This window comes from Numida meleagris, chromosome Z, assembly GCF_002078875.1.
Source record: "Numida meleagris isolate 19003 breed g44 Domestic line chromosome Z, NumMel1.0, whole genome shotgun sequence".
NCBI classification, from domain to species: Eukaryota; Metazoa; Chordata; class Aves; order Galliformes; family Numididae; genus Numida; species Numida meleagris.
Window position 1 is genome coordinate 73,692,862 of NC_034438.1, and position 13,921 is coordinate 73,706,782.

Here is a 13,921-nt window from a genome sequence, read left to right on the forward strand (position 1 = left end):
TTTCAAATTGTTATGACATAATTAATGGTAAATAGCAGATGACATTTTAGTGATGTTCTTTGTTGTGCAATCACGGAAAGAATTTAAGGGTAGGGAAAGGAAACAGCAGATATATCCCATCCACAGAACTCATAAAAAGTATTTCCTTTCTGGAAGTGATTTTATTACGAATCACTTTTGTAATATTTGACCTTTTGTTCCGTAATAAAACGCTAGTGGAAATTGTCACAGTTATTTTATACGGTTTATTGTGTTATTATCTATCAGGACTGCTTATGTAAGGTGGTTTTATGCTCTTCTAGGCATGTGTTAGTTTTTCCTAAGTAGTGTTGGCTTTTTTTTGCCCAGTCTAGCTACCCACGTTCTGGTTATTAAGGTGATGAGTGAATTAAAACAACTCAGTACATCCAACATGAATGAAAATACCAATATACATAATCTCTTTTTGTTCCTAATAGGCCACTGAAATTCCCCCTGATGTGAAGGGAGAGATTTATATTAACAGTGGTGGACATGAGGTGACATTCTGTGTGTAACTTCACCTTATGTTAAGAGCTTTGTATATGGTCCTATCTTGGCTAATAAAGGATTTTAGTAGGAAAGATATAGATAAGTTTTGGGGAATTGAACTAAGGCTTAGAACTTAGAAAGAAACATGACCCCATTTTCCTCTATGAGATTGCTTCTGGCAGTCCCTGAGCATTAATTGTTGACAAATTACTGTGCCTACTCCTTAATAATAATAGGGGAGCATCGGTTAAAATTTCTGAGATGTTTATAAGATTATTTCTTATTTGTGGCTGCTTTATTTTAGCATATTTGACACAGAGGACTGCGAAGTGTATTGCATTGTATTGTATTTCAGAAATACTGTAAGTGAGTAGTTGTGTAGTTTGCATATGGAATAACAAAAATGAATTAAATCAAGAAATCTATGCTCTTCTTTTGGGATAAGCTTCTCTTTATTAAATCCACATCATGTGAATTGTGCTCTGGTAATTGTTAAAACTCTGACTTGACAGCCTTACGTGGTAGAAGAAACATTTGTATGTTATTTCTATGTATATCACTGTTGTTGGACTCCACCTCACAAAAGCTGGACTAGATATTTTGGCCAGGTTTCCTGATATAGAATCTTAGAGTCCAGATACCCTTAGATATATTGCATCACAAATATCTGATTTCTTCTTCCATTATTCAGTAGTGGTTATTTTAGGTTGTTTCTAGCCTCTTGGGCATTTTTAAAAAAGCAAAAATACATTTCTATATTCAGATAGTCTGAAATTCATGGGATTTTCAGACTGTCCTCACATTTTCACTCTTATTCAGACAATGCTAAGAAAATTATTGTTAAAAGATTGTTGCAGACTAATGAGAAGTCTTACACCACAGAGACTTATTAAGACTTGATGCAGCCCCAGTGAGGTTTGATGCTGCTTGGGATATGTTACTTATCTCATGAGAGAGAGAGTATATGCAGAGGCACACACATGCTCAAGTTAGAGAAGGGCCAGTGCATCTATGACTACTTGCACTGTGTGCTCAAACCTGGACAGGCCGGATAGCTGGGCTGAGGCCAGTGGGGAGAAGTTCAACAAGGCCAAGTGCCAAGCCCTGCACTTTGGCCACAACAACCTCAGGCAATGCTACAGGCTTGGGGCAGAGTGTTTCAGAGTTTGTTGTACTAAAGGCACAGAGGGGAAATCTTGGTGGCAGGTGGACAGTTGGACAAAGTGATCTTGGAAGTCTTTTCCAACCTTGATGATTCTATGATTCTATGGAATGCATTTCTTGAAGTTAAACTGGAGGTGACTGTAATGCAAGTTGTGTACTGACTCTGAGACCTGGAAGGAAGTGCTGGCAGAGGTTCTTGTTTTGTGCTTGAGCTCTGCACAATCCAGAATTCTGGATCAAAGAAACTTGTAATAGTACACACTGACTGGGTTCAGCAATAATAATCCTTTATCTTTAGTAATGCCACTAACATACAGAGTAGGCTGTTTACCCATCTCACATCCTTTTTCATTTCCCAGTGCTTTGGTCTAACAGGCCTGCCAGTTGCATATTGCCTTTGGGGTCAGTCCTACCTCTCATGTTACTTCTATTCTTTTGACCCGACAATTTTAGCAGATTAAATGAGCTGCTTTCGCTACCTGTTCTGTAGAGTCTTACCTATGGTTGAGTAATGTGCTGTTCATTAGGGAAAGGAAATTGAATCCTTAGCACAGTTACTCTAACACAGCATGGGGATTAATCTTCCCTCCTACTTATGTACTGGGGCCTTCTCTAAGACTAACAAAATTAACGAGATGCTAAGTGTAACTGACGGTGAGAGGAACTTACTTATGTTTGCTTGTGAAGTATTGACTTTCTTACACTTGGAGGTCATTTGAATGTCTTCTAAGCATTACTGAAATGTTTATTGATTTCAGGGTTTTATTACTATGCCTACTCCACGTCTGCTCCTTTGGTTTCTTTTCTAATAACAGATAACAGACAGTGTAGTTTCTACTAAAAGTTACCTCAGCTCTGTTTATAAATTAATTTATAAATATAGCACACATTAAGAGAGATATAAGAATACAAATATTGAGGAAGATGGAGGTTTATTTAGTGTGGAAGGAAAGCACTAGGGCTGCCAGTGGAACAGCTTTTCCTGGTATGTGGATGGGTGATGGGGGCTGAGCGTGGCATTGCTCCTATAGAGAAGCCAGATTTCCACTGTGAGGCTCTGAAATGTGTTGAGATGCACCCGGGTTTCAAGGCACAGAGTGATGCCAGCCCTACAGAGTGATGACGAACCCAAGTAATCCATCTCGGCCCTCAGGGAGAACTGACTTCCTCCTGGAAGCCACAGGAATAGGACAGAATGGGGTGGGATTGTTGTGCTGTAGCCATTTGGCTGCAGGCATCTGTCCCAATGACCACGTCTCCCGCACCCCAGAGAGGCTGCCAGGATGGCAGGGCTGGTAACATCACAGGCCAGAGGCCACTTCCCCCTGCTGTGCTGGCCCAGGCCATGGGTGCTGTGGGCAGAGACAGCAGTATGGCCGCAGCCCTTCCAGGTGCCCAGGTAGTGATCCAGGCCTGAGGAGCCCTCGCATGTGAAATCCTGCAGCCACTCAGTTGTAGGGGTGGCTGAAAACCACATGGGGAATGATTTCTAAATCTGCTGCTGAGAATTTTCAAGGAAATCCCTTCTTCCTTTGTATCTCAGCTAACAACACTTCAAATGCTTCCTTGATGTTAAAAGGCCCCCGAGGAAATAAGCTGCTAGCTGTATGTTTACTTTACCTTGGCGCAGCACAGAGGGATAGTTTGTGTGCAAAATTAGAAATCACACTGCTAAGACAAAGCAAGTAGACAGGCTAGAAATGTTTGGCACAATGCCATTATTATATCTGTTATGTAAAAGCTGGAGTTAGAGGAAGGGAAGTGTAAAGGAAAAACAAGTCACAAGGCTGGCAGCTGCAAATTAGTGTCTTAATGCCTCTTCCAAGTCGGAAACGTTTTGCAGTATGCCTTTCTTTGCAAAGTAAAATGCACTTGCTTTCACTGTATGTTCTAATGAGAAGAGGTGACTCATGCTTATGTGTGGTTGTCTGTGAATTGAAGGGGTCATTATGTCGGCTAGTCCATAAACAAGATGAGTTATCTGTGTGAAGAACTGTTGGAGGGGAGGCTGAAAACATTTAAATGACTTTCCCATCCTCCACCCCCCATATATCTCTTGGTCATTTAAGATAGCCTTACCACACATGCATTTTAGAGGGATAATTTGAAAATTATCCAAGATTCAATTACCTTTAGGTGGCCAGATGTATTTGCATTTGAAAGCAATTGTAAGTGGAGAAGCAATTAAATTACAGTATATATGTTTTTAACAGAGCCCTCTTTCTACATATCTTCACTGCTGTTTCTCTTGGCCTTACTAAATGCTTGTGATTTCATATCTAGTCTCTTGCTTTTTACAGATGAAAAGGCAAGGCAAATAATAGATGTTTCTGTCTGCGAAAGAGAATTTAGATGTGTGTGTGTGTTTCTGTATTTGGATGTATGCAATTTCAAATAAATAGAAGCATCATTATCATATTCTTCAAAGCAAAGCAGATTCTTCTTGGTCACCTACTGATTTAAACACTGCGACTGGTGCTCAGTTTATGCTGGCTGGCTGCCAAGCAAAAGCAATTATGTGCAATAATAGCAAAATTAAGAGGTGAGTGTTGCCATTTTACAGCAGGACACGGCAAAAACCATTTCCTTCTGTCAGCTCTATCTTGATTACACACAAAGTCAGGCAAGCACACTCTCATACACATACACGTACACACACATATTTGCACGCATGCTCTTGTTCTTTTTTGTTTGCTCTCTTTCCTGTGGTTTTTAACTCGAGGTCACTGAAACCAGGAAAGAGGAAGTGTATAGACCACAGTGTTTGAAAGCAAATGAGAAAAAAGCTCTGACTTTGTGGAGGAGGAAAAATATCAGAAGAAAAGAACAAAACAAAAAAACCTACCCCAGTCGTTGTGATGTTGACTGTGATAATACTTTGTTTTTCTCCCACTGGCAGGTGTCCTGGTGGTGAACGTTACATGGAGGAACAAGACTTACGTGGGAACGCTGCTGGACTGCACAAAGCATGACTGGGCCCCTCCCAGGTAGGCAATTGTTCTAAGTGTGTTTTTTCTCTGCTGAGTGAGTTTTAGCTCCCAGTCTCTGTCAAGAGACTACATAGAGATGATAAAAAGCAAATGGTTATAATTGAAAACATGCAGCCATGAAATGAGTAATTCTCTCTTCTACAATGAAAACCGGGGGCATGCAGGTGGGTGTTTTTATTTCCATTTCTTTTGTGTTCTTGAGAGGGAGTGGGAGATACATGGGATTCAAACAAAAGGGGATTAATTAAAAAAGGTATTTCCATAGGTTTGGAAGAATTTTCTCTCCATTCTAATTAGGTAGTCTCATTTTTTTACCATTTTTGTCTTTTTTTTTAATCTCATTCCCTTTGAGAGCCTAACACTCTCATTTGGAAGGATATCCATCCTTTAATACACATGAAGGTTCTGTAATGGGAAGCGGTGTTATTTCGGTGTATCTCTTCAGTTCACAGCTTATTGTGATGATACCTGCTCTTGTTTATATTTAGGTTTTGTGAATCGCCAACGAGTGACCTGGAAATGCGAGGAGGAAGGGGCAGGGGGAAGCGGGCAAGGTCCGCTGCAGCCGTGGCTATCCCTGGAAATGATACAAGTTTTACTGAGTCTAGAGGACTTCAGAATAAGAATCGAGGTGGTGCTAATGGAAAGGGAAGGAGGGGCAGCCTTAACTCAAGTGGGCGCAGGACACCCCCAAATTGCTCTGTGGATGAAGTCAAAGCCAGCCCCTCATCTACAAACAAGAGAAAAACTAAGCCTCCTATGGAGCTAGACTTGAACTCCAGTTCGGAGGACACTAAGTGTGCAAAACGTGTTCGTACTAACTCTAGAAGCACTCCAACCACCCCACAGGGGAAACCAGAGACTACTTTTTTGGACCAAGGCTGCTCTTCTCCAGTGCTGATTGACTGTCCTCACCCCAACTGTAACAAAAAGTACAAGCACATTAATGGACTACGATACCATCAGGCTCATGCACATTTAGACCCAGAAAACAAACTGGAGTTTGAGCCTGACAGTGAAGACAAAATTTCAGACTGTGAGGAACCATTGAGTAACACGGCACTTGAATGCAGTGAACCAAGCACAAATTTGCCAGGCTTTGATCCACTAAAAGCACCAACATCTCCTTCCTCTGTTTCTACCCCAGGGACCCCCAAGGGAAAAAGGGAACCGACCAGCAATGGCACCAGTACAGTTATCAGTTCCAAAACTGGCAAGAATTCTGGCAAAAAGAAGGGTCTGAACAGTGAGCTGAACAGCCTTCCAGTAATTTCTAACATGTCAACCACACTGGATAATTGCTCTGTAGCAGATGGCAATTTGCAAACTGAAATGCCAAAACTGGAGGCTGAAGGGTTAATAGACAAGAAGAGTTTGAGTGATAAAGGCAAGAAAGCTAATAATTGCAAAGTGGATAAAAATATTTCCAAACTGAAAACAGCCAGGCCCATTGCCCCAACGCCAGCACCGGCTCCTCCCCAGTTAATAGCTATACCTTCTACAGCCTTTACAACCAGCACTACAGGGACAATACCAGGACTGCCCACTCTAACAACTACTGTTGTGCAGGCTACACCAAAGAGCCCTCCGCTAAAACCTATTCAACCAAAGCCCACAATTATGGGAGAGCCAAGCACTGTAAACCCAGCTCTCACATCACTCAAAGACAAAAAGAAAAGGGAGAAGCGAAAGCTAAAGGACAAAGAAAGCAAAGAGGGTGGAAGCCCTAAGATGGATTCTAAGCTGGGAAAGCTAGAGGATTCAAAAGGGTCTGGGAAAGATTTATCTGGACATTTTTTAAAGGACCATCTCAACAAGAATGAAGTGTTAGCTAATGGACTTTCTGAATCTCAAGAGAGCAGGATGGCAAGTATTAAGGCTGAAGCTGATAAGGTTTACACATTCACAGACAATGCGCCCAGCCCTTCTATAGGGAGTGCCTCCAGGATGGAATGCAGCACTTTGGTGAACGGACAATCTTCAATGGCGCCACTGCATGTGTTGACACAAAATGGTGCGGATAGCGCTGCTGCTAAGACCAACAGCCCTGCTTACTCTGATATTTCTGATGCAGCTGATGACGGTGGCTCTGACAGCCGGTCAGAGGGCATGAGGTCAAAGGCCAGCTCTCCTTCGGATATTATTTCTAATAAGGACAGTGTTGTAAAAGTACATTCTTCAACCACATCACAATCGGCACAAGCGAAAGAGTCCCATTCTCCCTATTACCATGGCTATGATCCTTATTATTCTCCAAGTTACATGCAGTCTGGACAGGTCAGTGCCCCAGCAGCTGGAACCTGCAGTACCCCACAGGGACTGAAGATCAAAAAAGAGGCAGAGGAAGAGGCTGAAAAGAAAGAGAAGGCAGAAGCATCAGATGCCAAGAAAAATGAAAGCAGTTCCTCTAATTTGCAGCCACAACATCAGTCAGTAATAACACAAAGACACCCTGCACTTGCTCAGTCACTTTATTATGGACAGTATGCCTATGGGCTCTATATGGACCAAAAGTCCTTAATGGCCTCTAACCCTGCTTACAGACAGCAGTATGAAAAATATTATGAGGACCAGCGGCTAGCAGAACAGAAGTTGGTACAGACTGGGAGGGACTGTGAAAGGAAGAATGAACCTCCCTTGAAGGAAATTGGAAAGGATGATAAGCAGAAAAATATTCCATCTGCAACTATTTCAAAGGCTCCTTCAACTCCAGAGTCAAGCAAAAATAACACTAAAATAGGGTCTTTGGTCCCTAACAAAGGTGAGGAGACGAGCAAATCACAGATCCTTTCCAATCACCAGCAGCAGCTTCAATCTGACAGTTTCAAAGCCAAACAAATGGAAAACCATCAGCTCATAAAGGAGGCTGTGGAGATGAAATCTGTCATGGACTCCATGAAGCAAACGGGGGTAGATCCAACTACAAGATTTAAACAGGTGAGATCACAGGAAATGGAACGAGAATGTCTTGGTTTGTCCTTAAAATGTGTGAGATTTTATCCCTGATGTTGCTATGTTCTTCTACCTTTGCAGTCAAGCAAGCTCCGCCATCCTTTTTTCATGCTGGATAGTCCTGTGGTCTGTGAATAGACTAATAGACCTTTCAGTTGAGCTGCTTGAAAAGAAAAAAAGATCTAGCAAGGTGGTGACAGGATCCAGACTTAAGACTTGAACAGACTATCTTAAATTACATGCATGAATAAAAAGAGAATTAGATTACTCTTTTAGATGTAAAAGCTAAGCAGTTTGCTTAGCTCAGAAATGAGACATTTCGAGCAACATAAGCAGCTTTCATTGTGAGAGGACTTGAAGCAGATTTGAAACATGGTTTGAAGTGTTCTTTTTTTTTTTTTTTTTTTTTTTGTTAAATGACAGTTGGCATTTACAAAAGATGGGTGAGCTGGTTCTTTGAAGAGTAGGCTTGAAGCTCAGCTAGTTATCTTAACCCAAGGTGACCTTTTTGAAACAGTTTAGTTCCCCTTCTCTCCTCAACCAGCCTCAAACCCCTACGGACCCACACAATGGATGAAATCCTTTCTCCACTGAAGTCAACAGCAAAACTATCACTGACTTCAGTGGAACCAGAATTTCATCCAGTGGCTCATGCTGACCTTCCTAGATGTCAAATTTCCTTCATTCCAGGCAATGTTACTGTCTCTGTGCTCTGAACTGGAGCCTCAGTGCTTAACACTTTCATGTTCTGGAGTACGATACATCCCAGACTTCACCCTAGCAGTCTGTCTTTCAAGATACACTGGGGTCAGGTGAATGGGAGTTGGAGAGCTCTAAAGGAACTGGGATGGCACAGGCCTGAGAAGAAGATTTCTGCTGATTCAAATGAGTTTTTGAACCAGACAGTCTACGTGTCTAATTCTGTGCTTATGTTTCCATTGCATGTGCCACAAGTATGTATCTGTTAGAGCAGCGTTTGCGCTTAGCTGTTCCATATTTTGCATTAAAAAAAAAAGTCTTGCTATTACTGTTCAGTACTGGTTTGATGTAGACTGGTAAATAACTCACCTTTTTAATTCTATAACGTGTTTATGAACTGTTTTATGTAACATATTAAGCAAAAATGCATTTGTGATACCCTGTACATGTACACTAAACCTTGTGGTGTTGACACTGTAAATACTTATCCATGTGTAATTTTACAAACTTAAAACAAGACTGCCAAGCTGGAGAAGCCTGCTGAAATGTCTGACCTCCACTGATTTGTGAATGTTTGTAATATCAGACTGCATAAGCATCTTTCCATCTAAATCTGTTTTTCGTGTTCATTGTTCCAGGTAATCTAAATGCTCTGACATATCATTAGGCAGCTTTAATTTTGTGGTTCACAGATATTTTTTGCTCTCTACTGGGAAAATATCTCTGTGGGCTTTAATTAAAATGTTTTATGAATAGTGTGGTCTCAGAACTTTGATACAATGCTTATGCATTTCATGATTAAAGTAGTTAAAGGCATGAAGAAGGATATAAGATGAAGCAATTGAATTAAATTTTGATAATAGCCTCTCAATCTTTCATGGGAATATTGGTTTGACTCTGAGCGCAAGGCACTCTGTAGCAAGCAAATCTCTATGTAATATGGATATGTTATTAAACTAGCTGTTAAAAGTGCATTAAGTGAAATGTGAGGAATATCAATAATGATTTTATTTCAACCTACAAGTTCAGAACAAAAATTTTCTTCTCCTCCATATTAGGATCCAGATACACGAACATGGCATCATTATGTCTATCAGCCTAAATACCTTGATCAGCAAAAATCAGAAGAACTTGATCGGGATAAAAAGTTAAAAGAAGACAGCCCTAGAAAAACACCTAACAAGGAAAGCTCCCTGCCTAACCTTCCTGTCTCATTAGCAAGCATTAAAGAGGAGCCTAAAGAGGTCAAGCGTTCTGATTCTCAATCAGTGGATGAGAGCAAGACAAAAAACGATGATCGAAAGACTCCTGTAAATTGGAAGGACTCTCGGGGTGCTAGAGTAGCAGTTTCCTCACCAATGAGTCAGCATCAGTCATATATCCAGTACTTGCATGCTTATCCTTATCCACAGATGTATGATCCCAACCATCCAGCCTATCGAGCAGTCTCTCCTGTCCTAATGCACAGCTATCCTGGTATGTATTCTGAAATTTGCCTTGCACACTAGTTAAGATTTACACATTGAAAGTGTAGTAAAGCTTGAATTTTAGTATTTCTGACAGTAGCTAGAGTAAATTAGAAGCTTTGTGGGTGACATTTGTATCGTTAGTGCTTCCACTTGGGAAAGTTCTATAGATTAAGCTGGTATAGCACAAAGTGTTCCTTTTTTGAACTGTCACAGTTTCCAGCCAGAGTTTCCTCAACCCTTGACTGTGTGCTGTTGCTGTTAGACTGACAGATAGCTTATTGCCTATAAAAATATTCTAAGCACTTACTGTCAAAACCATTATAGTTACTATTCCTTTCACTTAAGGAGGACCCATTAATGTATGAAATGGTTATCAGCTCAACCCTCTTTATCACCTTCATTCCATAATTAGCCATCAGGATAAAGTAGGTATTTAAAAAAAAAAAAAGAAAGAAAGAAAAGAAGAGCAAAGCTTCTGTGTGGTAGTCACATGATCAGATCTTGCTGTTACCCTCTGTCCTGGCGTCCCCGTCTGCTACCTCAATGCAACCAAAATTTGAAAACAGTAACCTCATGTTGTATTTCTTGTTTACCTGCAGGGGCATATCTCTCTCCAGGATTTCATTACCCAGTTTATGGGAAGATGTCAGGGAGAGAAGAGGCGGAGAAAGTCAATACCAGCCCAAGCATCAATGCGAAATCAACCACTGAGTCCAAAGCACTGGATTTGCTCCAGCAGCATGCCAGCCAGTATCGCAGCAAGTCCCCTGTTGTAAGGCTTCGTCTGTTGTTACTCAGGAGTGGTACATTTGGAGATGTGTAAAGAGCATCATTTTAAGAAGCACACAGTCTGGCATCAAGCACTGAATACGTGATGCTTCTTTATAGTATTGCTTAAAATCAGTTTCAAGTCATGATGCTTCTGTGGCATAAATTAGAAGTGACACATATAACAGGGTTCTTGTGCTCAGAGTCTTCCTGACTTAAATGAATGGACTCATATGGAAGTGTAGATTCAGAGATTCCTCCTGGTGCACAGTTTATTGCAGTTACATAGGAAGTGTCTATTTGAAAACAGAAAATGAAATTGGAAGGTGGGGATGTGGGATTTGGTAATATCCCCTCCCTGTACCTGCCATGAAGCCATTTCCTCCAAACAGCAGATTACTTGTCCACATTTCTGAATATTTCCATGCTGGCACAAACACTAATACTTTCAGATAAGTTGACGCTGGTATTAATTGTGAGCAAGTCGCTGACTTTCATTCTAATTTTGAAAGGGCTTCCTAGCTATTCAGGCAGGTTTGATCCCTAGAACGTTTAAAGAGGGCTGAGAAGTCTCTGCATCAGTTTTCACCAGCTTGAATAGATTGTTCAGGCACTGGCAAGTCAGCCAAGCTTAAGGGTATGTAAACCTGGAAGTCAGCATGGTGATTTCATGCTGCAGTGTGTTGTGCCAAAATCTCTGCTTATTGAATTCTTCTGTTGAGTAGATACACCAGCTTTCTATTAGAATCAAGTTCAGAAATCCATTAGATTATTAGCTTCATCATTTGAACGTAAAAGTTTTTGGCGTTTAATACTGGCAAGTGTTTTTTTTTTTTTGTTCTTTTTTTTTTCTCATTACTGAGATTTCCTTCTTTTTAAAAAAATAAATTAATCTCACATCAGTTTTCTTCCACCTTTTATTGCCAGCCCGTGGAAAAATCGGCAGCTGAGCGTGAACGGGAAGCAGAAAGGGAGCGAGATCGTCATTCACCGTTTAGCCAGCGACATCTCCACACACACCATCACACACATGTTGGAATGGGTTACCCGCTTATACCTGGACAATATGACCCATTTCAAGGTGAGCAGAAGGTTTTGTGTGATGGGATTAGCTTGCCTTGTGAGGTTGTTGCCTTGACATTGCAAGTCATGCCTACATGAAGCATTTTGAGTAGAGATCCCCTTGTTAAATCAGAAGTGCGTTACATTTAGGAGGAAGGCTTGGAAACTCACAGCAAGGACTAAAAGTAAATAAATAGCCTCATGCCCAAGAGATACCAGGTTTTGTTACTAAACCTGTTATTCAGAACATTATTAAGGATGTACCAGTTAAGCTGTCATTCATGGAATGTTTTGATTCCTATTGCAAACTGATGTTAACTGGATGAAAGGCACTGAGAAACAAACAACCTCCTTTTTGTATAATTAGGATTGTGTAAGCAACGGAAGAAGTATAGCAAAGACAAAAGGTTTTTATAATGAGCATATTTTATGTACAAGGCATTGTAGTCACAAGGGTTTGAGCTTGTTATAATTCCAGTGTCTGAAAAAGAACTCTTTGTATTTTGTCAAATGCAGTGCACAAAGTTGCAATCAGGGAAAAGCAGCACAGTAAGACATGATTCATTCTCCCTAGGTTTTATCCCAGTCTTTGGCCATTTTTCACTGAGCCTGGATTCTAGCTGAATTAAAAGGAGGTTTCCTCCCATGCAGCAAAGTACATGCTATCACAATTGCTGGTTAAAATGGCATTAATTCATTATGTTCACTTGGTGCCTTAGCAGCTATTTTTCCTTTGTAAAAGTCTTGACATGTCTCAGTTTGATTCAGTGATACCATATGCCTACGGGATGCATTATGCTTATTCAGTAGGAAAACTGTAAAATGATAAGTCATTATGAAAGTATTGTATTCTGAGCAGCTGGCATGTCGTTTCTGTAATTCACGGTGACTTTTGGTTCTTGTTGTTTCCTGGTACCTATTACTTCTACTGAGCTTCCTATTCAGGGGTTCATGCAAACCATTTAGCAGCATGCAGTGCAGTACTTGAAAAGGAATACAATCAGAAGGAATGTTGTATTTTCTTGTCAAATATCTGTCAAGGACAATTCAGTATACTTATAGGAAGGCACATAGATCATACTGTGCAGGCTTCCTTAATACTGTTGCCTGAAACATTTGCCATTTGTGTAACACTGACACCCTGCCATTTCCTAATGGTGCTTTTTGTTTGTTTGCCTTAGCGGTACTTCCTACCTTTTCTCACAAAAATCCATTAAAGCCAGAAGTACATCAACATTCCTTCATTTCTTCTTTCCTCAGGATTGACCTCTGCTGCCCTTGTTGCCACTCAGCAGGTGGCTGCGCAGGCATCTGCATCTGGTATGTTTCCTGCACAAAGAAGGTAAATAGCCAGTAAATCTTAAATTATATATCTGAATGTAGAGAGGAGAAAGCAAATAATAGATTTTATAACCTGGCGGCCTGAACTTCCTTGTGTGACACAGCTGTTAAGGAGGAAGTAAGAGTGGGACTCTGGGATAATCATAGTTTTATTCTCATTAAGGTCATTTTTTGTCCCGTTCTGTCTTTTAATTATAAGGTAGTTGATGAACAGGGAACAAGTAGTCTGCTTTCCGAGATTTTCCATGAATTACAAGTATTGGTATTATTCAGATAAAGTAACTGATTCTGAAATTGTAAGTTAAGATCCACTTTTTTTTTTTTCTTTAATTTAAAAAAAGGATTTAACTTCATGTTCAGTTAGATCTGTGTACTATCAGGAAAACTTTAGAGTTTATCTAATCTACAAGTTGCCTGGTTTGCTGATTTTACTGTCAAAGAGTTTTGCCTCAGGTTTTGCTAGATTTTCAGTAGAATTTGCTCTCCAAGTGTCATCCTTATTTTTCAAGAGGGAAGAGACTTTTCTGTACAACAATAATCCCATTTCAACTGAAAAACACGAAGCACCACAAACAGTAGGGCCTCTCTTGCTGCTGCCCTGAACTCTTTAGTTTAATTTATTAGGTAGTACTGTAAAGTTCTATGGTTACGGTTGTCTTTCTGAAAGCTGACTCTGAAAACAAATGGCCACGCAAAGCTCTCAGCTGGAATTATTCGCATAAGAAAGGTTGCTGGCTCAGAAAGATCTGATGCACGCTAGGGTTTCAAAACAGAGAAGATAAATCTCGGTGCTTGTTACCTGCTGGTATGTTCCTGGCAGGGGAGGGAAGAGGACGTGGCTTGGATGTGTTTCCTGCTTGGGTTTGAGAGTACTGTGCAGATTTCATTTCACAGTGTATCCAAGGTGCAGAAAATGTTAGGAAAGAAAGAACACCACATACTAAAACATTCTTCTTTCTCTTTTCA

The 13,921-nt window shown here is 40.6% G+C and overlaps 1 protein-coding gene across 8 annotated transcripts in view; it reads left to right on the forward strand.

Moving 5' to 3' along the window:
• Positions 1-13,921, forward strand: part of ZNF608 (zinc finger protein 608) — a 103,616-nt gene that overhangs the window by 74,723 nt on the left and 14,972 nt on the right. For 5 of the 8 annotated variants that reach the window (XM_021380056.1, XM_021380055.1, XM_021380060.1 and 2 more), the window contains 6 exons: positions 4,574-4,661; positions 5,153-7,601; positions 9,374-9,791; positions 10,384-10,556; positions 11,480-11,633; positions 12,875-12,934. In XM_021380056.1, the coding sequence (XP_021235731.1) occupies positions 4,574-4,661; positions 5,153-7,601; positions 9,374-9,791; positions 10,384-10,556; positions 11,480-11,633; positions 12,875-12,934 (3,342 nt within the window). Of the gene's footprint in view, positions 1-4,573; positions 4,662-5,152; positions 7,602-9,373; positions 9,792-10,383; positions 10,557-11,479; positions 11,634-12,874; positions 12,961-13,921 lie in introns of those variants that run through there. The other 3 variants (XM_021380057.1, XM_021380058.1, XM_021380059.1) reach the window with 2 other exon arrangements.